At 44.2% G+C, this 24279-nt stretch overlaps 2 protein-coding genes across 6 annotated transcripts; both read right to left on the bottom strand.

The window, feature by feature from the left end:
• Nucleotides 1–820: 820 nt before the first annotated feature.
• Nucleotides 821–3787, bottom strand: C13H22orf39 (chromosome 13 C22orf39 homolog). 3 transcript variants are annotated; one of them, XR_006633150.1, is made up of 3 exons: nt 3501–3786; nt 1226–1677; nt 821–1138 (listed from the first exon to the last, which is right to left on the bottom strand). XR_006633150.1 is itself a non-coding variant. In XM_012951742.2 (3 exons), exons 1-3 carry the CDS (start codon nt 3779–3781, stop codon nt 1552–1554), a joined length of 318 nt encoding a protein of 105 aa, XP_012807196.2. In that variant the 5' UTR covers nt 3782–3787; the 3' UTR covers nt 1155–1551. The 3 variants fall into 3 exon arrangements, 2 of the variants coding, with proteins under 2 accessions (XP_012807196.2, XP_044987942.1); XM_012951742.2 differs by lacking the exon at nt 821–1138 and having other exon boundaries at nt 1155–1677; nt 3501–3668; nt 3758–3787; XM_045132007.1 differs by lacking the exon at nt 821–1138 and having other exon boundaries at nt 1155–1677.
• A 5706-nt stretch (nt 3788–9493) lies between these two features.
• Ufd1 (ubiquitin recognition factor in ER associated degradation 1) lies at nt 9494–23942 on the bottom strand. Of its 3 annotated transcripts, none has more exons than XM_004670768.3 (12): nt 23807–23942; nt 20827–20959; nt 20454–20486; nt 18792–18913; nt 18398–18528; nt 17010–17082; nt 14934–15002; nt 13221–13286; nt 12926–12973; nt 12009–12097; nt 11380–11461; nt 9494–10511 (listed from the first exon to the last, which is right to left on the bottom strand). In XM_004670768.3, the coding sequence occupies exons 1-12, from the start codon at nt 23807–23809 to the stop codon at nt 10437–10439; spliced, it is 924 nt and encodes a 307-aa protein (XP_004670825.2). In that variant the 5' UTR covers nt 23810–23942; the 3' UTR covers nt 9494–10436. The 3 variants fall into 3 exon arrangements, with proteins under 3 accessions (XP_004670825.2, XP_044988897.1, XP_044988896.1); XM_045132962.1 differs by having other exon boundaries at nt 20882–20959; nt 23807–23885; XM_045132961.1 differs by having other exon boundaries at nt 20853–20959; nt 23807–23883.
• Nucleotides 23943–24279: the final 337 nt, after the last annotated feature.

Genomic DNA, 24279 nt, shown 5'->3' with positions numbered 1-24279 from the left:
TTTTGGATGTTTTCATTGAGTTTCAGGAGTTCTGTATATATTACATTAATCCATCCTCAGACTTATGATTTGTAATAGTCTTACTATTCTATGTATTGCCTTTTTTTTTTTTTTTTACACTATTGTCTTGTTTCCTTTGTTTTTGAGGTACGGTCTCACTCTAGCCCAGGTTGACCTGGAATTCACTATGTAGTTTCAGGCTGGCCTCAACCTCACAGCAATCCTCCTACCTCTGACTCCCAAGTGCTGGGATTAAAGGCATGACCCACCACACCTAGCTTTTCTTCTTTTTTTTTTTGAGGCAGATTTTACTGTATCCCAGGCTGAGTGGAACTCACTCTGTAGGTCCAGGCTGGTCTTAAACTCAATGCTCTTCCTACTTTAGTTTGAGTTCTGAGATTAAAGTCGTGACAACTATGTCCAGCTTGCTGTGTGCATTTTAAAAAGAAAATTTATTAATTTTGTGTGTGTGTATGGGTGCACCAGGGGTCTCTTGCTACTATAAACAAACTTCATACACTTGTATATGGCTTTACGTGGGTTTTGGGAAATCATGCAAGCACGTGTCTATCCACTGAGTCATCTTCCCAACCCTTCTGTGTGCATTTCTTAAAAACCCGTCTTCAGGAGGTGGTGGAAAGAATGTAAGAGCCAAAGGAAGGGTGCTAAGTGGGACAAACTCCATACAACATGCTCCTCCAGACACAAAATGGCCTGGATATTCATGACCTCAGTTCCTGACACTACCTACACAAGACTCATAATAGGAGGAAAAGATCATGACAGCAAAATAAAAGAGAGACTGATTGAGAGGAGGAGGGGATATGATGGAGAATGGAGTTTAAAAGGGGAAAGTTGGGGGAGGGAAGGCATTACCATGGGATATTTACAATCGTGGAAGTTGTTAAAATAAACTAACAAACAAAAACCCAAACACCTCAGGTGCTTCTCTGAGGGTCTGCAGAGAAGGGTGCTGCTGTGTGTGTGGGACCAGCTGCAATGTCTGTTGAGCATGCTTTACCTGTGTTGCAGTGGAGTTGATCCAAGTATGAACTCCATGCTTAAATGCCAGCAGCTGACAATATAAGGTAATCACCACACCTGTGACATGGTGGCCGGTTCCCATAGACAAGATGAGCTGTTCACAGGAGCAAAACTGTTTAGCCACTTTATTCTGACTAACCTCCACGAACACAAAGATCAAAGCTACTACTCAAGGGTTTACCTAGAGTCTTGCACCTCAAGACTGCCACCTTTAATGTTCCCAGGAGAGGTGGAATGGATGAATGGGCTGATATGGCTGCTCACAGATTTTTGCCACAATACTTGGCTTCCTATAATTGTAAACAGTTGTCTTTCAGAGTATCCCAGCAGCAGGATACCCTGATGAAAGTGAGGAAGGGCAGTTAGAGCTGGAGATGCCCTGCTCTGTGTTCCAGGTCAGGCAGTAGCTCACTGGGACCCATTACATTGGGCTAAAGTCCATAGGGCTGTGCACAAGCAATAGACAAGGAGGCTGCACAGGACAATAGCAGGTTTGCTTGTCACTTATCACTTGTCCTTCTCCTGTGGCAGAGGAAGGTGCCAGTCTGCAGGGGGCTTCTGCCTCAGGGCCCATACCAGGGTGTGTTTCCGTGCAGCCTGGACCCGTGTCCGCTCACTGTCGCAGAGGGATTGCTGTGCAAATGAGACTATGATCACTTACTGCTTTACAGCGGAGTCCCAAGCCCCACCATTTTCACACCGTTTCTGTACTCCCTTTCTCCTCCTCTTCATCACTTTTTTTTTGCCCCCCCCTTTTTTTTTTGGTGTTTCGAGGTAGGGTCTCACTCTGGTCCAGGTTGACCTGGAATTAACTCTGTAGTCTCAGGGTGGCCTTGAACTCATGGCAATCCTCCTACCTCTGCCTCCTGAGTGCTGGGATTCATCATCACTTTTCTAACCAGAGGTACAAATGGGAGTGTAGGATCTGGCTCTGCAGCTCAGCTATTTCTATTGACAATTAATTGTCCCATTTAGCACTTGAAGATCTAGGCCATTTTTTCTCAGAAGCCCCCGTGAAAAATTACTGTGTACATCACTCTAACAGAAACCTTTTTGTGTGTGTTTTCTAAATGTGTTTTACTTTGATTTGCATAAGTGTGTTTGGGAGGGGGTGGTCCAGAGCTTCTTGTTGCTGCAAATGAATACCAGAGGCTTGCATCACTTTTTTCATCTGGCTTATATGGCTGGCTTGGGAATTGAACCTGTGCCAGCAGGCAGTCCAAGCAAGCATCTTTAACAGCTGAGCCATCACCCCAGCTCCCACTGTTTTCTTTTATTCAGCATTTGTTTTTTACATTGGTTTGTCTGTTTCAGAATATGCACATGTGTTTAATGCTTACCCTCCTGTTCCTTGTTGCTTCCCAGTCACAGCACCCTTAGGTTTCCTGTCCCCTTCTCCACATCACCCCTCCCACGAAATCTAGGGGTCAGTAGTCTATATTGGAGTGTGGTTCTAGACCAGGGGCTTCCCATTCTCATCACTCCTGTATTCAGGAGTGCCCAACAGCTTAACTATGCTGAATGTATGGTGGGAACCACATAACTATTTTCTCTCATAAAAAACATTCCCTCTTGGAATAAGAGAAGCTCAGAAGACTCAGGAAGCAGGTTAGGGGATGGCTCAGAGGTTGAAGATGTATGCTTGCAAAACCTGCCGATCTGGGATTCACTCCCCCAGTATGCAGATGGACAAAGTGGCATATGCCTCGAATTCGTTTGCAGTGGCAAGAGGTACTGGTGTGCCCATTATCTCTCTCTCTCTCAACTTAGGAGACTCAGAAAGCTTAAAAAAATCACAAGAGTCACAGGCTCCTCCCCAAGGTTATGATAGCAGTGAGCTATTACTGGAAAGATTAAATTCTCCACACAGCTATCTGTAAATTGTGCACAGAGCTTTCATGAGCTGCATCCCTGGACCATCCATGCCCCCATAAGTGCCTCCTTATTCCTACTGCTGGTCATAACACCGAAGAACTAGTTGGTTCGACAAGCTAGGCAAGGATGGAATCCTTTCTTTGGTCTGTCGTCGGTTTTCTATCTGCAGTACAAGTTTCTTCACATCTCCCCAGAAAGTCTCCCAACAACCTTCTTAGTGGTCTTTGTCCTCTACAATATAGTCTCCACATTCTTAACAGGAAGACTGAGCTAAGTCAAATAATGGTCCTTGCACACTTTTAGGCTAGATTCTCCATGGCCATCCCCTCCGGGCACCCGAGCCTTCCTTTCCCTGATCATGTCCCCAGGCTGTGAAGATTGGCTCTTGGTCACTGGGGACCATCGATATCGCATCCTCCACCTGCCTGCTGACAACCCTAATGCTGGACTGCTGTTCTTCCTCTCTCCAGGCTACTCTCTTTCTGTCTCTCTCCTTGTCCTTAAAGGCATCTTAAGTCCGGTTGAGAGCACAGTTCGGATTATTTTTAGAAAGGAGGGAAGCACGGGGATGCCCGGCGCACCTGGGCCTGGGCGCTGCGGCGCTCCTCCCAGTCGCGGCAGCTGTCCAAGTCGCGAAGCCATTGCTCGCAGGCCGGCGGCTCACCGTGAACGTAGTAGTGGTGCAGGAAGTGCCCGGCGCTGCGGCAGAGCTTCCACTCGGCGTGGTAGGCCTCGCAGGGCCGCGGTGGCTGCGGGGAGAGACGGTGTGCCTCGCGGAAGGTCTGGTTCATCCTGTCACCCCAGTCCCCACCACATCCCGCGTTCCCACTATGCTCACCCGCCAGCCACCAGAGTCGGCCATGTCAAGTCGACCGCCAGGCCACGCCCCTCATGCCTCCAGCCAGTGAAACCTGGTAGCGTGTGACTGACAGGTACAAGAACCAATGAGCTGCAACTAAATGCTCCTGGGAGGCGCTCCACAGGACTTCTGGGTTCCCTGGCTAGAGGTCAGGCGCGCGCGACCTAGTGATGTCAGAGAAATCACTGAGCTTAGTGGGGCTGTGAAGGCACGTGTTCAGCTCTCTGCAAAAATGTGATTTAGGGTTCTATTTTTGGTGGTTTATTTTTCTTTTTTTTTGCGTGTGTTTACGTTCGTATGTGTATGGTCCACAGGTTCTCTAGCTGAACATGGAACTATTATGCTAGACAGGCTGTCTGGCCAGCCTTAGGGACGCTCCTGTGCCCATTTATTAGCGATCTTAACTCAGGTCCTTAAGTTGGCAGGGCAAACAATTTGCTGACTGAGCTATCTCCCCAGCCCTTCCAAGCATCTTTTTATTTTTGTTTGAGGTAAGTCTAGCCCAAGCTGACGTGGAATTCTCAGAGAGGCCTCAAACTCAAGGTGATCCTCCTACCTTTGCCTCCCAAATGCTGGGATTAATGCGTATGCCAGCCACCACCCCCCACTTGGTTCAGTTAAAAAAAAATAAATAAATAAAAAAATATATATGTATATGTATATGTGTGTGTATGTATGTCTGTGTGTATATATATATATATACACACCCACATATAATTTTATTGATAACTTCTCTACTTACAAACAAACCATGGTATTTCCCTCCCCCCTCCCCACTTTCTCCCTAATAATTCTGCTCTGTCATATCCCGGCCCTCTCTCCATTAATTTCTCTTAATTTGATATCATCTTTTTCTCCTATTATGAGGGTGTTGTGTGGGTATTGCTAGGCACTGCGAGGTCTTGGATATTGAGGCTAATCTCTGTCCAGACAGTTGTATGTAAGGAGTGGTACCCTTCCTTTGGCTCTTACATTCTTTCTGCCACCTCTTCCACAATGGACCCTGAGCCTTGGTGGGTATGATAGAGATGTTTCAGTGCTGGACACTCCTCTGTCCCTTCTTCTCAGCACTATGTTGCCTTTTGGGTCATCCCAGTGGTCATTGGCATCTGAAAATAGAAGCTTCTCTAACCAGAAGCGAGAGTAGCATTAATATATGAGCATGAACACTAATGTAGTGCTTTCAGGGCAATTTGGTGATAATATATGCATTTATCCAGACAAGAGCAGGCTTTATGCCCCTAAGGCTCATGACCTCCCCTGCCATTGGCTTTTTTTTTTTTTTTTTTTTTTGGTTTTCTGAGGTAGGGTTTCACTCTAGCTTCAGGCTGACCTGGAACTCGCCATCTAGTCTCAGGGTGGCCTCAAACTCATAGAGGTCCTCCTACCTCTGCCTCCCAAGTGCTGGGGTTAAAGGCATGCACCACCATGCCTGGCTTGCCATAGGTTTTTGATTAGGTTTTCAGTACCAGGCATGTATTCCCTCCCATAGAGCGGGCCTTCAGTCCAATTAGAGAGCAGTTGGTTTCTCCCAGAACAGACATGCCACTTTTGCATTCATTCAGTTTGGCTTATTTGGCCAAATTTGAGGCTTCCAGTGTCCAGTTTCCACCGCTGATGATTTGTTTCCCAAAAGGCTGCATGCAGTGCAGCTTTTACCAGCTTTCAGTTGGCTAGGCTATAGGGAGATGATTTTCTGCTTAGCACCAGCTTGGTTTCTCAGTGACTTTGCCACTCAGGCATGCGAAGTCTTTGGTAATTGGGTCTTACCATCTTTCTCATGGGGAACCAAGGGCCTTGGCAACAGCCTGTAATGTTTAGGAGGCAACAGGGACCTCCCTGGCCAACGACTCACTGGAAGGTATCCCATCCCAGGCACTGAAAATGTTCTAGTAACAACCTATGGCTTCTGGATGTGCCATTATTTTAAAAAGTTGATTTTCTTACATCTTCTTCAGAGTATCTTGAATTTTGATTGACCTTCGCCCCCGCCCTTCTTTTATAGTTTCTTCCCCTGACCTCACTTAGGCCTTTCCCCTCCCTGTAATCTGTTCTATTTACATATATACAATACCATCCTCTTATGACCTTCCCTCTTCTCCCTCTCTTATAGCTTTTTTCTAGCTTATGGGTCTCTGCTACTGAGTTTTGGTTCCAGATCCCACACAAGTCTATACATTTGTAGCTAGGATCCATATATAAGAGAACATGCAACGTCTGGCTTTCTGGGTCTGGGTTACCTCACTTAGTATAATCCTTTCCCGATCCATCCATTTCCCTGCAAATTTCATTTTTCTTTACCACTGAATAGAATTCCATTGTGTAGATGTCCCATGTCTTTATTATCCATTCATCTGTGAATGGACATCTAGGCTGGTTCCATTTCCTAGCTATTGTGAATAGAGCAGCAATAAACATGGTTGTGCAAGTATCTCTAGGGTAGTGAGAAGTCTCATTAGGACATATTGCCTCAGAGTGCTATAGCTGGATCATATGGCAAATCTATTTTTAGCTGGCTCAAGAACCTCCACAATGGTTGTACCAAATTACATTCCCACAACAGTGCAGAAGGGTCCCCTTTTTACCACATCCTTGCCAACATTTGTCATTTTTTTTCTTGATGGTAGCCATTCTGATGGGAGATGGAATCTCAAGGTAGTTTTTTTCTTTTTTTTTTTTTTTGAGGTAGGGTCTCACTGTGGTCCAGGCTGACCTGGAATTAACTCTAGTCTCAGGGTGACCTTGAACTCACAGCGATCCTCCTACCTCTGCCTCCCAAGTGCTGGGATTAAAGGCATGCACCACCATGTCCAGCTTCGTTTTAATTTGCATTTCCCTGATGGCTAAGGATGTAGAACACTTTTTTAGATATTTATATGCCATTTGTATTTCTTCCTATGAGAACTCTCTATTTAGTTCCATAGCCCATTTTTTGATTATTGTTTGATTTCTTATTGTTGCTTTTTGAGTTCTTTGTATATTCTGTATATTAACCCTCTGTCAGATGTGTAACTGGCAAAGATTTTCTCCCATTCTGTAGGTTGTTCTTTGCTGTACAAAAGCTTTGTAATTTCATGAGATCCCAGTGGTTGATTAGTGGTTTTATTTGCTGAGCAACTAGGGTTATATGCAGAAAGTCATTACCTATGCCAATATGTTGGAAGTGTTTCCCCTATCTCCTTTTCCTCTAGCAATTTCAGAGTTTTAGGTCTGATATTAAGGTCCCTCCCTGATCCAGTTGGATTTGATTCTTGGGCATGGAGAAAGACAAGGGCCTATTTTTTTTTTTCTTTTTTTAAAGTTTATTTGAGAGTGACAGAGAAATAGGTGTGGGGGGAAGGAAAGGGGGGAGGAAAGGAGGGAGAGGGAGAGAAGGATTATGGGCGTGCCATGGCCTCCAGCCACTGAAAATGAATTCCAGACACGTGCGCCCACTTGTGCATCTGGCTAACATGGGTCCTGGGGAATCAAGCCTTGAACCAGGGTCATTAGGCTTCACAGGCAAGTGCTTAACCACTAAGCCATCTCTCCAGCCCCACTACTTTCATCTTTCTACATATAGATAGCCAGTGATCTACATGTCTTTGTGCCAATACCATGCTGTTTTTGTTACTATGGCTTTTTTTTTAAAAATATAGCTTAAAATTGGGTATGGTGATACCACCAGCCTTATTTTTGTTGCTCAAAGTCATTTTGGCTATTTGAGGTTTTCTCTGCTTCCAAATGAAATTTAGGATTTTTTTTTTCTATTCCTGTGAAGAATACCATTGGAATTTTAATGGAGACTGCATTAATCATGTAGATTGCTTTTGTGTAAGATTGACATTTTCACAATATTGATTCTTCCAATCTAAGAACATGGGATATCTTTCCATTTCCTTGTGTCTTCTGCAATTTCTCACTTGAGTGTTTTAAAGTTCTCATTGTACAGCTCCTTCACTCCTGACTTGGCTCACTTTTTTAAAAAAATATTTTTAATTTTTATTTATTTGAGAGAAAGGGGGCAGAGAGAGAGGGAGGGAGGGGAAGAGGAAATGGGCACACAAGGGCCTCCATCCACTGCCAACAATTCCAGATGCATGCACCATCTGGCTTATGTGAGTTCTGGGGAATCGAACTGTAGTCCTTTGGCTTTGCAGGCAAGCATCTTAACCACTAAGCCATCTCTCCAGCCCTTGGTTTTTTTTTTCGAGGTAGGGTCTCACTCTAGCCCAGGCCGACCTGGAATTCACTACCCATGAACTCACGGCAATCCTCCTACCTCTGCCTCCGGAGTGCTGGGATTAAAGGCGTATGCCACCACACCTGGCTCTTGGTTCACTTTTTTAAAATAACTTAAAAAAATATTTTATTTGAGGGGGAGTGGGCAGAGAATGGGTGCACCAGGGCCTCTAGCCACTATAAATAACCTCCAGACACATGCCCCACCTTGTACATCTGGTTTATATGGGTCTTACTGGGGAACTGAACCTGGGTCCTTAATCTTTGCAGACAAGTGCCTTAATTGCTAAGCCACCTCTCCAGTCCTGGTTCACCTTTATAAGTACAGATAGCATCAACTCCAAGCAGTGAACCTGCCAGGACAGTGATCTAGCCTGAGTATCCACTCAGGATGGAGGTAAACTCATACAAAGCAAGCAAGGGTGGTTGATTGTAATATGTTCTGGGATACAGAGGTGGAGGGGTATATGGGTGTCTAGAGACAAAATGATCTCCCCAAGGAACCCAGTTAGAAGTGGAGGCCAAGAAAAGGCCTTTCCCAACAGAACAACAAAGGTCAAAAGTCTAGCTGATGAGACTATCAAAAACCTATGAAATCTACACAATAGTTCTCTAAATGGAGCCAGATCATATGCTAAGGGCTACGCTGAAAATGTCAGCCAATGTGATCCTAAAAAAGTAGGCTTTTTGCTCAAGTGGGCTTCTACCTCTGTTCATGAAACGGAGGCCTCTACGTGGCAAGACTAGCAGGTCATTACATTGCTCATACCTTCTTATGAGCCACCATATACGGCCAGTGATGGTTTGTGCCACAGGGCCAAAGCTTGAACATCATGGCCTTCATCAATGCTCCTAAGGTTTCATGTGCAGCCCCCAGGGCCGCCACCCTGGGGAGGTGCCCTAACTACAGAGACCTTGCTAGACCTCACTATCCCCACTCTTAACTATCAGGAAGTTTTGTTTGTCCCCATACTCTTCAGAAGCCCCAGAAACACCTGTAAGGAGGCTTTCTTCTAATTTCTGGCTGGTAGCACAACCACAATCCATGTCAGTACCTAATCACATAGCTGGAGGTGACTCAAACATTAATCAGTGTCTCTTTTTATTTGTAGTTCTTCATTTATAATTATTCTCAAGGAGCAATTCTAAAATAACTGCATCAGTATGTTAAAAGATCAAGCATTAAATAAAGTGCACATCTGAGGTCAAATTTAATTTAAAAAATGGCACTGTGGTTGCAGCTCAGTGGAAGAGGTGCATGCTTAATAGGCTCTGGTTTCAATCCCAGCACTTAAAAAAATAAAAAATGGGCTTAGCTGTTAAGACACTTGCCTGTGAAGCCCAAGGACCCAGGTTTGATTCCCCAGTACCCACAAAAAGCCAGATGCACAAAGTGGCACATGCATCTGGAGTTCATATGTAGTGGCTGGAAGTTCTGGCATGCCTATTCTCTTTGTATCTCTCTGCTTGCAAATAAATTAAAAATAAAACAAAGACAGGTCAGCAGATCCTTTAATAATACAACTACAAAATGGGAGAGGGTAGAGAAAGAGGAACATACCTTTACTTAGCATGTATTCACACTGACACATTTGACACAGTTGGCTTCATCATGGCGTTGTTTAATTACAGAACAGGTTCACACTAAGGAGCCAACTATTTCCATATGAAATAAAAATAAAGTGTGAAATATTTGATTAGGTATTCATCTTAAGGAGTAATCTTTTCTTTCTTTCTTTTTTTTTTTTCTTTCTTTCTTTTGGCTTTTTGAGGCAGGGTCTCGCCCTAGTCCAGGCTCATGTGGAACTCACTCTGTAGCCCAGGCTGGCCTCAAACTCATGAGGATCCTCTTACCTGAGCCTCCTGAGTGCTAGGATAAAAGGTGTAAGCTACCATGCCTGGATTAGAAGTGGTACTTCTGAAGACAAGTCATTATATAAAATAAAAATAGAACCTTTTCAAATGCTAAATTTGCAGCTAGAGTTGGTGGGACAGCCACTGTTTATAGAGCTTATTGACTTAAACCACTTTTGTTCTAAGCTAAAGACATTGCCTGTGTAACCAAACCAGGAAAAAAGGAAAATTAAAAAGAATATTTGAAGTTAAAGTATGTTCATTCCTCTCCACTGATTCTGCTAGGAATCAGGGAACTGCTCTGAGGAAGCAATGGGAGAGCGCTTGAGCTAAAAGCACGAAGCAAGAGGAGGTGTTGTTTATAGGACCTCGAAGACAGCTCTTTCTCCACCCCAAATTGAGTCCACACTCTTGAAGTTCCATTGGTTCCAACTCCAGGTCAAACTTGATAAATCCTAGGTAACTCTAAGCAAACCTTAAATAACAGCATTTTCTTAAGATAGTCTCATCCTTGTCAGAGCCAGTAATGAAAACCAGTATGTTGCAACTGATTTTATTTTCCAATCAGCCAGGAGTCTTGGACTTAAGGCTTTCTTCCCTTTTTACGCAATGACTGTCCTTCTCCAGAGAAAGCAACAAATCTGCCTCCAGCTTCATCCTAGGTGTAAAGACAAGATATTATTGTTAGAGGTTTATAATAAATGCCTCATTTTGTGGGCTCAAGTAGCACCTATCCATTTTCCCTATTTCATTATTCATAAGAAACTTCTCTGAACTATTAATGTAAACCATAACTTATGGCACCAAGAATCTCACAGAATCACAAAACCTTGACTCTATTTCTACCTTTTTTCAGGTTGAAGGCATAACCCTTTCTCAAAGTATGAAGGGTTGTTTTGATAAGCCCATCTTAAATTGAAAAGGCATGTAGTACTCCTAAACCACCAAGCTGCGGTGCCTTGTTACTGCTCAGCACTGAGAGAGGACCATATAGCCCAGGAAAGAAACAAAATTCAAAAATCCAGATGACAGGTTTCTACTACTGTCGTCTACCACTTTCTATCAGCATGAAGATGAAAAATCCTAAGTCAAACCATAATACATTGGGGATCATTATATATCCTATGCTCATTTCTGCAGGACTCAGTCCTATGGCCCCCATCTCACATCATCTGCTCAGCCTGGAGATGCTATTCAGAAATAGCAAGCTCTAGCTCTGTTATAAGGAAAAGGGGCTAGGGTTGCAGTGCCACATGTGCAAGGCCTTGGGTTTGAATTCCAGTGCTGAAACAAACAGTAAGCATAGACAAGACGAGACCCACCTGGGCCCCTAGCTTTTCTGTGGCACAGCCTGGAGCTGGCATTCAATCCCTGACTTGCTAGCATGTCTATAAAGGCTGTACAGAGTAGTCAGGCCATCAAGAACCCCAAGAAGGGAAATTATGACAAAAACCCTACTCTGAATGATAAGAAACCTAGTCATTATTAGTAAGTCAAACATCTCATGGCTAACAGAATAAACTTACCTCTTCAACCTTCTTGACTAATGGTCGTGAATTTCTGATGAAAGTGATCTTACCAAGCTTAAATTCGTAATTGGGAATTCCTCTGTGAAGATGATGGATACACAAGGAGAAATGTTAGTTCCAGAAAAGACTAAAATTTGCTTTTGACAAGAGGAAGGCAAGCAGAAAAGATGAGTGTCTTTCTGGTGCCTGTAGTATGCTGCAGCACTCACCTGCACCTTCTAGCCGGGAATCAGGAGGCAAATGGCTTTAGCACAAACACTAGCTGTGGCGGGGTAGAAGACTACAGACTATGGGCCTGGTCTCACAGATCCCCACATACAAGTGCTACACTTAACTCACCCCAGCATTCCCCTTCTGTTCACATACATGGTAAACAGCTTATAATTTTCATCCCTATCCATGCTCTGAAGGCCATTACAGGAGGGTTTACCATGAGTCACTAGACCTACCACTGCTATACTCTATCACCACACGAGTGCAAATGGAGATCTGAACTTATCTAGTAGCTTGCTGGCTCAGCTTTATCTCCAATGCTAAAAGGAGGCTCTCCTACCTCATGGGGTTGGCACAGACCTTTCCTGGAGAATGACAAATCTCTAACAGGGGCAGAACCAGGACAAACCTACCTTTTAATGTCTCCAGGCTTGATTGGGGAGGGACTGGGCTCGACTCCTTTCTTCTTTCCATCCAATCTATTACCAGAGCCAGAAAAGGCCTAAACAGGCAAGCCAGAAGAGTTCTATGCTAAGCCTTGAGAGAGCACACATGTACCCTCTTTTCAGAGATTACAGAGTAAGAGCTGGTGGCACTGCCCAGATTATTCAAATCTAAAGCCCTTGTTCCCTAGCTACTAGAATGCTGGCAGCCACAAGAGCTGTATGACACAGGCAACCAGCAGCAGTAATGGGCTGATGTCTACAGAGTCCACCTAGCTAGAGGCCCTGTGGATGGGCTAAGGTCTCTTTACAACTCCTCCCCAGGACCAGCTTCCCAAATGTCCAGCTATGGCCCCTCCACTGTTTCCTGGTACCCGAGTGTTGGCATGTTTTTCAGGGAGCATGGCTAGCTAGCAGCTTTGTTTGTATGAGTCATGTTTACAGCTGACTTTCATTCAAATGCTGTAGGTAAATAAAAACAGGATGTGTTTTTAGAATATCAACCAAATGTGGTAGCATTTGGAAGGGTTTTTGCGTGTCTATTACATAGTTGGACTTTTTGGTAGGTTACTATACCCAGGGCCTTGCACCTGCCAGGCAAGTACACTGTCTCTAAGCTATATCCATAGACCTAAGTCGGTAAGTTTTGAAAAGAGCAAGAAAAGTTGGAGGTTTTACAGGATTTCCAGGATTCCAGGAGAGTAGAGAGGAAAATGTAGAGGATATAAAGGGGTACATGGTAACTGAGCAAGGGCTTCACTTGTGTGTACATAGGAGTACCCAGAGGCTAAATCCTGCTGATGTTCACAGAGCATCAGAGAGAACACTTTGCAATGAATGTCCTGGCTTCAGGAAGCACAGAACGAGACTCGCTGCCTGGCACTCACGCGGAAGCCCATCTCTCCAACATAGCTGCTGTGGTCAGCTTCACCTTCCTGATAGGAAGACAGAAAAACAGGAGATGATGAGCTTCTCAACACAGATGGTCAGCTTCTCCCAGAACCTCCCAGTTCTACTGCTGTCCCCAGTCTTCACTAGCTAGGACACAATGCCTTCCAGGAGTCCTGAAGAGAAGCAGGGGTGTCACCTAGGCAGCCCAAACAGTCCACGCTCAAGGAAGTATGGGTACAGAAAAGGGCTTGCCCCGGGATAGAGGAAGAAGGGGTTTGGGAAGCCACTTACTGCTGATTCCTCATGCTGCACCTGTCTTTCTGGCTCCTTGTAGCCCAGGGGAGCATCAAAGTCCACCTGTGTTTCCAAGATGAAAGGTAAAATTCTAAGACAGGGCAACACTCAACTTCCTTATTTAATTGAGACAACTGTAGATTCTGTGTTCTAAGAACTAACGCTGCAAGATGTACCTTGTATACTTTGCCTAATTTTTCTAATGGCAACATATTATAAATTATAGGTCAGTATCACTAACAGCATATCAACATTAACAGACACACTGCTCTTATATATAGCTCCCTGGTTATAATGTACATGTGTTTCATAACTAGTAGTAAGTTTTTATTACCATGGAGGTCTGTGTATCCACCACAACTAAAATATTACATAGTATTACAAAGATCCCCTATGTTGCTGATAACCAATAATCTATCTTTCATCTATTGACATACCATACTTAATGCACATCTGTCTCTCCCCCTGCCACCCCAAGGCAGGGCCTCACTCTAGCCCAGGCCGGCTTCAAATTCACAGTAATCCTCCTACCTCTGCCTCCCAAGTGCTGGGTTTAATGATGTGTGCCACCACACCTAGCTGCTGTCTTCCACTTCTAAACTTATAGCATCTTAAGAATGTCACATGAGGGCTGGAGAGTTGGCTAAACGGTTAAGCGCTTGCCTGTGAAGCCTAAGGACCCTGGTTTGAGGCTCGACTCCCCATGACCCACGTTAGCCAGATGCACAAGGGGGTGCATGCGTCTGGAGTTCGTTTGCAGTGGCTGGAAGCCCTGGTGCGTCCATTCTCTCTCTTTCTCTCTGCCTCTTTCTCTCTCTGTGTAGCTCTCAAATAAATAAATAAAAATAAACAAAAAATAATAAAAAGGCGTGTGCCACCAGGCCTGGCCAATTTAAAAAAAAAAAAAAAAAAGAATGTCACATGAGGCCTGGAGAGATGGATTGGTGGTTAAGGCATTTGACTGCAAAGCCAAAGGACCCTGGTTTGATTCTTAAGGACCCACATAAGCTAGATGCACAAGGGGGCGCATGTGTCTGGAGTTTGTTTGAGAGTCCTGGCGTGCCCATTCTCTCTCTCAAATAAATGAAAACATTGGGGGGAAACAAAAAAGATCTCTGTGATGGCAGCACCAGTCTCTCTAAAAAAAAGAATGTTACATGAGAATCTGTAATATTTTTTTTAAATTATTTATTTATTTGAGAGAGACAGAGGGAGAGAAAGACCAATAGAGGGAGAGAGAGAGAGAATGGGTGAGCCAGGGCTTCCAGCCACTGCAAACGAACTCCAGACGCATGCGCCCCCTTGTGCATCTGGCTAACGTGGGACCTGGGGAACCGAGCCTCGAACTGGGGTCCTTAGGCTTCACAGGCAAGCACTTAACCGCTAAGCCATCTCTCCAGCCCAAGAATCTGTAATATTTTTATTGCTCACCACCCAGGTGTTATATGCACCCAGTTTGTTCCCAGTCAGGAGGCTGTGACAGTTTCCCCTGCTCTTCAGAATATGCAATCTCTGTAGGTCTGAGCTCACTATGGACTCAGCTACCTTAGTGCAGAATGCCGGGGACATTCCCCAGGATGGTTCACTATGTGAGCAGCTTCCTTGTAATTTCTAACAGCATATCCTTCCTCTTCACCCACACAGGGGCTGTGTGACACCTCTTCTTGGGATCCTGACCTAACCTCAATGAAACTGGAAAAAGCAACTCACATTCATGTCACACTCAATAATTGAAACAGCCTTGTCAGGTTTGGTCTCCATCACTCGCAGTTCATAGATCTGCAGAAAGAACAGAAAAATCAACAACATTTCTAAGGCAGCACTGGGGGCTAAAGACATGTACCACTACACTGAAAACATTAAAAAAAATTTATTTATTTGAGAGAGAGAGAGAGAGAGAGAGGGAGAGAGAGAGAGAGAGAGGCGCAGATAGAGAAAGAGAATGGGTGCATTAGGACCTCTAGTGACTGCAAATGAACTCTAGATTTATGTACCACCTTGTGCATGTGGGTACTGGGGAAATCAAACCTGGGTCATTAGGCTTCACAGGCAAGCACCTTAACTGCTAAGTCATCTCTCTAGCCCATTTAAAAAAAAAAATTATTTATCTGCAAGCAAGAGAGAATGGGCATGCCAGGGCCTCTAGCGGTGGCAAACAAACTCCCGATATATGCACCACTTTGTACATCTAGCTTTAGGTGGGTATTGAGGAATCAAATGCAGGCCATTATGATTTTTAGGCAAGTGTCTGCACTGATGGACCCAGGACCTGCTTGCTTTCCAGGAAGGGTGTTACAAAGACAAGGATGATGCAGTTGTCTTTTTCTGGCTCCTCAGCATAGCAAAGGGCTAGCAATTTTTATTTTTCCTTGAAAAAACATTTTATTTTAATTTATTTATTAGAGAGGGAGAGGGAGAGAGATGAGAGAATGGGTATGCTGGGGCCTCCAGCCACCACAAACCCCAGATGTATGTTCCACTTGTACATCTATCTGGCTTACATGGGATCTGGGGAATCAAATCTGAGTCCTTAGGCTTTGCAGGCAAGTGCCTTAAATTCAGCCATCTCTCCAGCCCTCCCACTTCTTTTTGAGATAAGATCTTGCATTGTAATCTGGGCCAGCCTTGAACCCACTTAATGAGCCCGCATCCTCAGTCTCCTAACTGCTGGGATCACAGGCATACTCCTCCATGTCCTGCCAGTAAAGATGTTCTTAACAATGGCAGAACCAGCAGCCTTACTGCCATGGTACACAAAGTATGATTATAACTTATTATAAGTGTAAATAAGTATGACTTTTTGTCAACTTATTTGCCTATAAATTCAATAAATCCTTAACAGTCACTGAGTGAATTAGAGCTCTAAATGTGAGGCAAGGGATATATTTATTTTTTTATTTTAGAGAGAGAAAGAGAGAGAGAACGAATGAGAATTGGCACACCAGGGCCTCAGTTACTGCAATCAAACTCCATATACTTGCAATACCTACTAGGCCTGTGTGATCTGACACCTGCCTCAGCTTTGTGTGTCTGGGTTACGTGGGCTCTGGAGAGTTGAACTTGGGTCCTTAAACTTCGCAGGCAAGTGCCTTAACTGCTAAGCCATCTCTCCAGGCCAAGAATTTTTACAAAGTAAACAGTAGGCAGAATTATGATCCAGGCATACCATGTAAAGAAGGCCCATTAAGTACCAGGATGGACAATGCAGGTGGTTCTTTGTTGTGGATTAAAAACATTACCTTGTGCCTTGTGGAGGGTGACAAAAAAAAAAAAAAAAAAAAAAGCTAGAGAGATAGCATAGTGGTTAAGGTGCTTGCCTGAGAAGCCTAAGGACCCATATTTGACTCCCTAGAAACCACTTAAGGCAGACGCACTATGTCACACATGCACACAAGGTGATGCATATCTGGAGTTTGATTCCAGTGGGCTAGAGGCCCTGGCACACCAATTCTCTCTCTCATAAAAAAACAAAAACACCACTCAGGAGCCCCCTTCCTAAGGCACTGAACAGTTACTGTGGGAAGAAGCTTGTGCAGTAGCTGCTGCCAATGGTGCAGGGACCTCTACTTGTAGGTGAGTCATCACCCATGCTGAGGTGTGACTTCAGTGATGCAGCCAGCCCACCTCATCTGAACTCCTGTAAGTAACCCCAATTAATTCACTTGGGATATAATATAGTTTTTGGTCTGTCTCTGCCTTTTTTCTGGGGTGAACAAAAATTGACTTGCCAGGCACACTAATTCAACATTTGTTAGGTGTGTTCTAGGCCACACTGGCCTCACCTACCTTTTCATTGTAGTTGATGGCAATCACATCCCCGGTGGTTAGACAGGCAAAGTTTCTCAATGCATTTTCTAATCTGTAGACAGGCTGTCAAGGGGTGGTCATGTGAATGCATGTCCATCATAGACTCAGGTGTCAAAATTGAGTTTGCAGCTTCAGCCCCTACAGGCCGACTCCAGCTACATGGGGGTGTGTCACTGGGGGCAGATCTGAATTTCAGCCTAAGGTATGCAAAGAGGTTTTGAGCTCTGGCTATGCTTACTTGTGATGCTGTTTGGCAGTGTCTCTCTGCTTGGATTTATGCATGGCAGCCAGCTTCTTCTGCCATTTTGATGAAACTTCCCTTGGATCTATAAGCTTGAAATAAATTCCTTCCCCCATAAACTGTGTCTGGTTTGGATGTTCACCCCAACAATATGGAGCTGACTACAACACAAGGTAACACAGCGGGCACATACTCTCCATTTGTGCCATGTAGTACTAACAATATGAAGAACTATTACAATAAAACACTCTTCTCTATGACTCCTGAGAGAACACATTGACCTACACTCTCATCCACCTTGCATCACTTTCTGCATGCTTTGGAACATGCTATGTTATGATACCAGCTCCTCACTTCTCTGTTCTAACAGTATTAGTTACTTTTCTTATCACTGTGACCAAATATCCAACAAGAAGCAATGTAAGATTTACTTTAGATCATGGTTTAAAAGTATAGTCCATCACAGGGACAAGGGTACAGACTGACCTGAAACTCACAATTATCCTGCCTCTTTATCCTCAGTACTGAGATTACAAGTGCGTATCATCACATCCAAGTACCCTTTGTTTTCTCAAGTATTTAAATAATAAATAGGCATAGAAATGTGGTTTAGTAGTAGATCACCTGCCTACCACATCCTAGAAACCAACAAAAGATTTAAAGCCCCAGAACTGCAAAAGAAATAAAGACATTCATATATTATATTAACAATAAGCCAACTGGAGCCTCAAAATAGAGATTGCAATCACAGCTCACACACAACATGTCCCTTGCCTACACTGGCCACCCTTATATGCCCTAGGCTTACAGGCAAACATTGAGGTCAAAGGCAAATGAGCAATCCTGTCCTTCTACTAGACATACTGTGCATCCTGGTCTTTGTGCCTGGTGGCATGGACTAACTGAAAAAAGGCTCTACGTACTGGGAAAATGACCAGAGGTCTCAAAGTGCTAGGGCAGGGCCAAGAGGACATGCTGCTGAATGCAGTTATTCTTACAATACAATAACTTCAATCACAAACACATGCATGATTCCCAAAGACACACAGACTTAACAAAGTGCCTGTTGTTGATAACTGCTGGGCATCTCTCCTTTAGAGGAATCATTTTTAGGCCAAAAGGATACACTGCTTTGGGATTGGTGATATCCAGGAAGTCTGGGCTCTGAGGCTGGAATTTAGAGTATGTGGCCACTTGAAGGTTGACACTCTCCACCTGAACCAAGCCTCCTTCTTCCAGTAGTAAGTTCTGCATCATCTAAAGGAAGAAAGTCTGCAGGAATACTCTGGAGTTTCACGTACCTTTGACAGCTGCAGTCAAGTATGCAATGACATCTCCTGAGTCAGCGTGACTCAAGTATACTCAGTATATGCTTAAGATATGGCACAGCATGCTCTTCTCGACCCCTCCTCTGCTTGGAGATCAGACTCCTAAGTGTGCATGCAGGCAGGCAGCATTCCTATAAGGTCCCCACACTGTAACACAGGTCAAAGCACAGAGATCCTGGCAGCCCTACTCACCCAGTGTGGGAGGTAGCAAATGCCTTCATCAGCAACAAACTCCAGCACACCACAGTGTGTCATGCGGTCAGAATTCTTATTGGTCAGTTTGAACAGCATTGGATAAGTAATATTAAGTCGGCCTAAAAAGAAAGAGATCATGAATCATAGATGAGGTAAAAGCCCAAAGCACAGGGAGAAGAAACCATGTTAACCCAGCACCCTCTCCTCAAAGAGCCTTCCTGCCACTTCACTGTGGCCTGATCCTCTAGACTTGAGTATATGCCCGTAACAGTCTCCTACCGCTCAAGGTAGACACATCACTACCTTTGAGAACACAGCACATGGCCCAGAGGAACCTGCTAACTTAACTATGCAGTACTTGTAATTTTTTATAATCACAATTTCACAAAGTAACATGTTTATTATTAATAAACCATGAGCCAGGGCTCCTGTGGGGTAGAAGCTGGCCATAGCTACACTTGTGAAGGGCCCTGGGACCCAGCTGAAAAGGACAGCCCTCTCCACGGTGGCATGAGCAGGATCATCCCCCACCCCCATGAGACATTCAAAACCTGTACCCATGTAATCTCAAAAAGTAAAAGCTAAGCTGGGTGTGGTGGCACACTCCCAGCACTCGGGAGGCAGAGGTAGGAGGATCGCCATGAGTTCAAGGCCACCCTGAGACTCCGTAGTGAATTCCAGGTCAGTCTGGGCCAGAGTGAGACCCTACCTTGAAAAACCAAAAAAAAAAAAAAAAAAAAAAAAGTAAAAGCCACTCCTTTGAAATGTGAACACCATGATAGGAGCCAGCAGGATGTAGGGTAGACAAAAATCCATAGTTTCTGCCACTGGGATAGATGGGAGTTTGTTAGTATGGTGGTATGAACATGAATGTATGTCCCTCAGAGCCTCAGGGATTTTGGATTAAGACTGAGCTTGCAATTTTAGGTCTCCAGCAAGTGGAGCCCTGTTGGTGAGGTTTCACGGGGGCTGGATCTTACAGTGCAGTGCTCCTAGATGTGTGGAGAGAGCTCAGGCTATTTGTGCTTGCTAGTGTTCAGTGCCTCTCACTCTCCTCCTGTGGATGCTGAAGTGAGCCAGCTTTTCCCCCCATTGACGATGCTTCCCCTGGATTCTGTAAATCTGAAATAAACCCTTTCCTACTATAAATTTTTTTTTTTTTTTTTTTTGTCTAGCAATATCTTGTCCCAGCAACAAGAAAGTAACTGCAACAGTTAGGTTGGGTAAACACACCACAGAGGGAGGCCTCTTCTAAAAGCCTAATGAAGAAAGAGCTTGGGTAGGAAGCTCCAAAGCAATTCAGGAAGCAGCAGCTCTCCAGAGGTGGAAGTGTGACCTTACTACCACAGCTGAGGAGGGTAGTCAGAGGACAAGGTCCAGGCCTTCTGTCCCCAAAGTACCTCCCAGCTATAGAAGCTGAAAGTTGACTCCCATTGGAAAGTACAATGCCCACAGGCCACTGCAAGCCACTGTCAAACCTTGCCTTGTCTCAGGCACTTGTACTCTTGGTTTTCCCAGACTAGTAAGCTCTCCAAAGTGGATTCCTAATTACATTCTGACAAAGGTCATCTAGGTCTGGACACACTGAAGAGCCTATGCTGATTTTTGGCATCCATATTTATATTACCCAAGTTGTCATATCACTTAGAAAATACTCACTGAGTTGATCGAGGGCTGAGGGTGGCATAATTACTGTGGAAAAAATAGTTAAGAAATATTAATAAAAACAAATAGAACAAAGGCAAGATACACTTTCTAATATATCTTTTAAAAGTTTTAAACAGAATTTCATAATTACCGTTCATAAGGAATATTACTTGATGTTATTTATCTTGGGGCACTGAATGACTCCATCATCAATCTAATCATAATCAGAATCCCACTCCCGCCATCTATAACCTGGGACAAGTGACATTTTTACAGTAATGCTAGTGTCCAGCGTCCACATGCAAAGTAAGGGGTGGAAAAGGCTACAGAGTTTTTAGACTTAGGGCAGGAAAGGTTACTATTCAAAATAAAAACAAGCACATACTCTTCCCTCCTTTCTCCACATCTGACCTGTCATTAGGCCCTGCTAGCATGGATACAGAAAAGCAGCGGTACTGTGTGGAAAAGCGGTTCTGAAAGACCCGGGGAATTGGGTGATCGAACATGTTGAAGGAGAACTAGAAGGAAGAAAAGAGATATTGGTATTAGAACAAAACAAAGGCTCCCTTCTTTCTTCCTTCCCTCCTCCCTCCCTTACCTCCCTCTCTTTGCGGCACTGCTTCACTATAGCAAAGTCAAAACATGGTGTCATGTTTTGGTAAGATTCGTTAAGCTATGGGTTAACACCAGGCTTAGGAGCATGCTACAGATCAACCTGGAGTAATTTCAAACATTCTGATATGAAATCTCATCATGAGCTGGGGGTGATGGCACATGCCTTTAATCTCAGCACTTGGGAGGTTGAGATAGGAGTTCAAGGCCAGCCTGGGATAAAGTGAGATCGTGCTTAAAATAAACAATTGCTGGATATGGTGGTGCAAACCTTTAATTTCAGCAGAGGTAGGAGAATAGCTAAGAGTTTGAGACCAGCCTGAGACTACAAAGTGAATTCCAGGTAAGCCTGGGCTAGATCAAGACTCTACATTGAAAAGCCAAAAAGAAAAAAAAAAAAAAAAAGCAAGCAAACAAACAAAAAATCTCATCAAGGGTATGAACCCAAAATAGGATTATGAACCATCTTTACGCATTCCTTCTTATAGTACTATTATTTAAGAGAACCAAACAAAATGTGGTGCACACATATGATGGAGTATTATTCAGCCTTAAAAAAGAAAGTATAGGGCTGGAGAAATTGCTTAGTGGTTAAGGCGCTAGCCTGCAAAGCCAAAGGACCCCAGTTCAATTCCCCAGAACCCACATGAGCCAGATGCACAAGGTGGTACATGTGTTTGGAGTTCGTTTGCAGTGGCTGGAGGCCCTGGTGAGCCCATTCTCTTAAAAATAGAAGAAAACAGAGATGGCTTAGCGGTTAAGGCGCTTGCCTGCAAAGCCAAAGGACCTCGGTTTGATTCCTCAGGACCCACGTAAGCCAGATGCATAGGTGGCACATGTGTCTGGAGTGCATGTGCAGCAGCTAGAGGCCCTAGCACACCAACTCATTCTCTATCTCTCAAATAAATAAATAAATAAATTAAAAAAGGAAATCTTATCATGTTACAAAATGGCTAAACCTTGAGGACATTACGCTAAGTGAAATAAGCCAGTCACAAAAGGGTTTATACCATGATTCCACTCACATGTGATACCTGCAAAAATCAAATTTAGAGACAGAGAATGGCTGCCAGTGGCTGTGAGGAAGGGTAGTAAATGAAGAAGTATCAGTGGAAACATCAGTTTCATTTTTGCATTACACAAATGTTTTGGACATCTACTGTGAACAATAAGAACACATTTAACACCACAAATTTAAGCTTTTCACACATACACAAAGAAATCACAGTATAGCACATAATTCTTGAATCAATTCTGATACGCAGTAAGTAGTAGAGAAACCATCTAGTGATGAAGTAGTTTATTAGTGTTTCTACAATTAATAGGCTGAATTAGCTACCTTCCTTAAATGAAGAGAAAACACACTCCTGCTTCAAATGTATCATCAGGCACTAGACTTTTAGCATAGCCGTTTCAATCTTTTGTCTTTTTCTCCTTTTAAGCAAAAGAACTGTTTGATTCAATCTTAGATGCACAACCTGTGGCAGAAACCTGAAAGGTAGGGTCTCCTAAAAGCTCCTTCCACTAAGCTATTCCATCTAAGTCAAGGCTTCTCTTTGAAAAAAAAAAAAAAAATGAAGGCTGGAAATATGCATCAAGTATACACCTTTAACAATGTGCTTCTACTTCATTCACTCATGAGCTCATGACCTCTGCCCCACCCTTGTTGCTCCTCCAACACCTAAGCATATGAAGTACTCAAGTGTTTGTTATATAAATGAACTTGGAAATAGAAATATGATTTGACAGTGATACATTTAGTATAAAAATGAAATAATCCCTTGCAATTTTTTTCCCCGAGGTAGTCTCACTCTAGCCCAGGCTAATCTGGAACTCATTCTGTGGTCCCAGACTAGGCCTCGAACTGCTTGCACCACGCACATGGCTAATCCCTTGGATTTTTGTTTTGTTTTTTGAGGTAGGGATTCACTCTAGCTCAGGCTGCCCTGGAATGCACTATGTAGTCTCAGGGTGGCCATGAACTCTTGGAGATCCTCCTACCTCTGCTTCCTAAGTGGGGGTTAAAGCCATGCGCCACCACAACCGGCCAATCCCTTATTTTTAAAGAAACAAATAAAAGTGACAAGACAGCACCATTATACAGTGGTAATGAGACAGCTATGCAGCTTGAATTCAAATTTCCACTCGCTTTTATTACCTCAAGTAGATTCTCTCTGTAAAGCGTACTCACATTTGAAATGATAACAATCACCTATGCCTCCAGGATTGTAGGAATTAAAGGAAATAAAGTATGCCAAGGGGAATGCAGGTGTTAAAGATCATAGGTGTTAAAACAGAAAAAGCTAACTACAGTCGTGGTCGGCTGAACAACGTGACTACACAGCCGAAGGCACGAACTCGGATGCTCAGAGCTCTGGGGACTTGGAGAGAAGGATGTGTCCGGCCAGGGATGCACGTCCTCTAAGGAATCTCCCTGAAGAGCGCCGGGTGTTCCTGTCCCCATCTCTCTCCGCCAAAAACTTTCCTGTCAGCTTTCAGTTTATGGAAACCTGTTGCGTGTTGAACACTTAGAGGTAGAAGCTTGCTTCCTGCCCTCAGGGAGCTCAGGTCCTGCCGAGGGGAACGAGAATCAAGCCCTGAGCAAGCTGAGAGGATACGAGGCGGCTCGAGGCCCAGGACGGCAGGACTCGGCGAGTGACTCGGCACCTCGGCCGCAGTGCCGCCCAGCGCCGGCCCGCCGAGCCCGGACTACGCTCTGGCCTCACACCGTCACTCATCCCCACCCAACCTACCATTGTGGACACCACTTCACGAACGCCACTTCTCCAGGCGAACCTTACAAACAAAAATGTTGGAAGCGCTCCCTCCAGACCCCGCCGACGCACTGAAACCCGGAACCCGCTTGAGCCTCACCGGAAGTGCCCGACCTGGGTCCCAGAGGGAGAGGGCCGAGGCCTGGCGTCGGCGCCAAAGGAAGGAAGCTATATAAAGGGATTCTAGCACCTAAAATATTACTCAGCACAAGCAGCAACATGCAAGTTAGACATCTATTTGTTAGTAAAGATATATTTAAAAAAATAGTTTGAAATGTTTTTATAGTACTTCCCTCCAAAGAAATTTGGTAGGGCCCATTCTCTTTATTGACTACAATACCCAGAATGCAGTAGAACTTCCGGCTCTCACCTCCGCCATCATGGACATGGGCGGAAGTAGGCTACACACTATCCTAATTATACCAAGAGCCTACTGAAAATTTAACGCTCCC

The sequence above is a fragment of the Jaculus jaculus genome, chromosome 13 (assembly GCF_020740685.1).
Source record: "Jaculus jaculus isolate mJacJac1 chromosome 13, mJacJac1.mat.Y.cur, whole genome shotgun sequence".
Taxonomy (NCBI): domain Eukaryota; kingdom Metazoa; phylum Chordata; class Mammalia; order Rodentia; family Dipodidae; genus Jaculus; species Jaculus jaculus.
The sequence above is the reverse complement of the archived record's forward strand: the minus strand, read 5'-3'. Positions and strand labels throughout refer to the sequence as shown.

What these genes read in the sequence shown, in the direction of transcription:
- C13H22orf39 (XM_045132007.1), bottom strand. Translation starts at nt 3,710, where the DNA reads ATGAACCAGACCTTCCGCGAGGCACACCGTCTCTCCCCGCAGCCACCG. An exon ending in GCCGCAGCGCCCAGGCCCAG is followed by an intron (nt 1,678 to 3,500) that starts GTGCGCCGGGCA and finishes TCATTTGCACAG; the next exon opens with CAATCCCTCTGCGACAGTGA.
- Ufd1 (XM_004670768.3), bottom strand. An exon ending in TTTGCTACCTCCCACACTGG is followed by an intron (nt 18,529 to 18,791) that starts GTGAGTAGGGCT and finishes TTCTTCCTTTAG; the next exon opens with ATGATGCAGAACTTACTACT. An exon ending in TTGGAGAGATGGGCTTCCGC is followed by an intron (nt 12,098 to 12,925) that starts GTGAGTGCCAGG and finishes TTGCCTGTTTAG; the next exon opens with GCCTTTTCTGGCTCTGGTAA.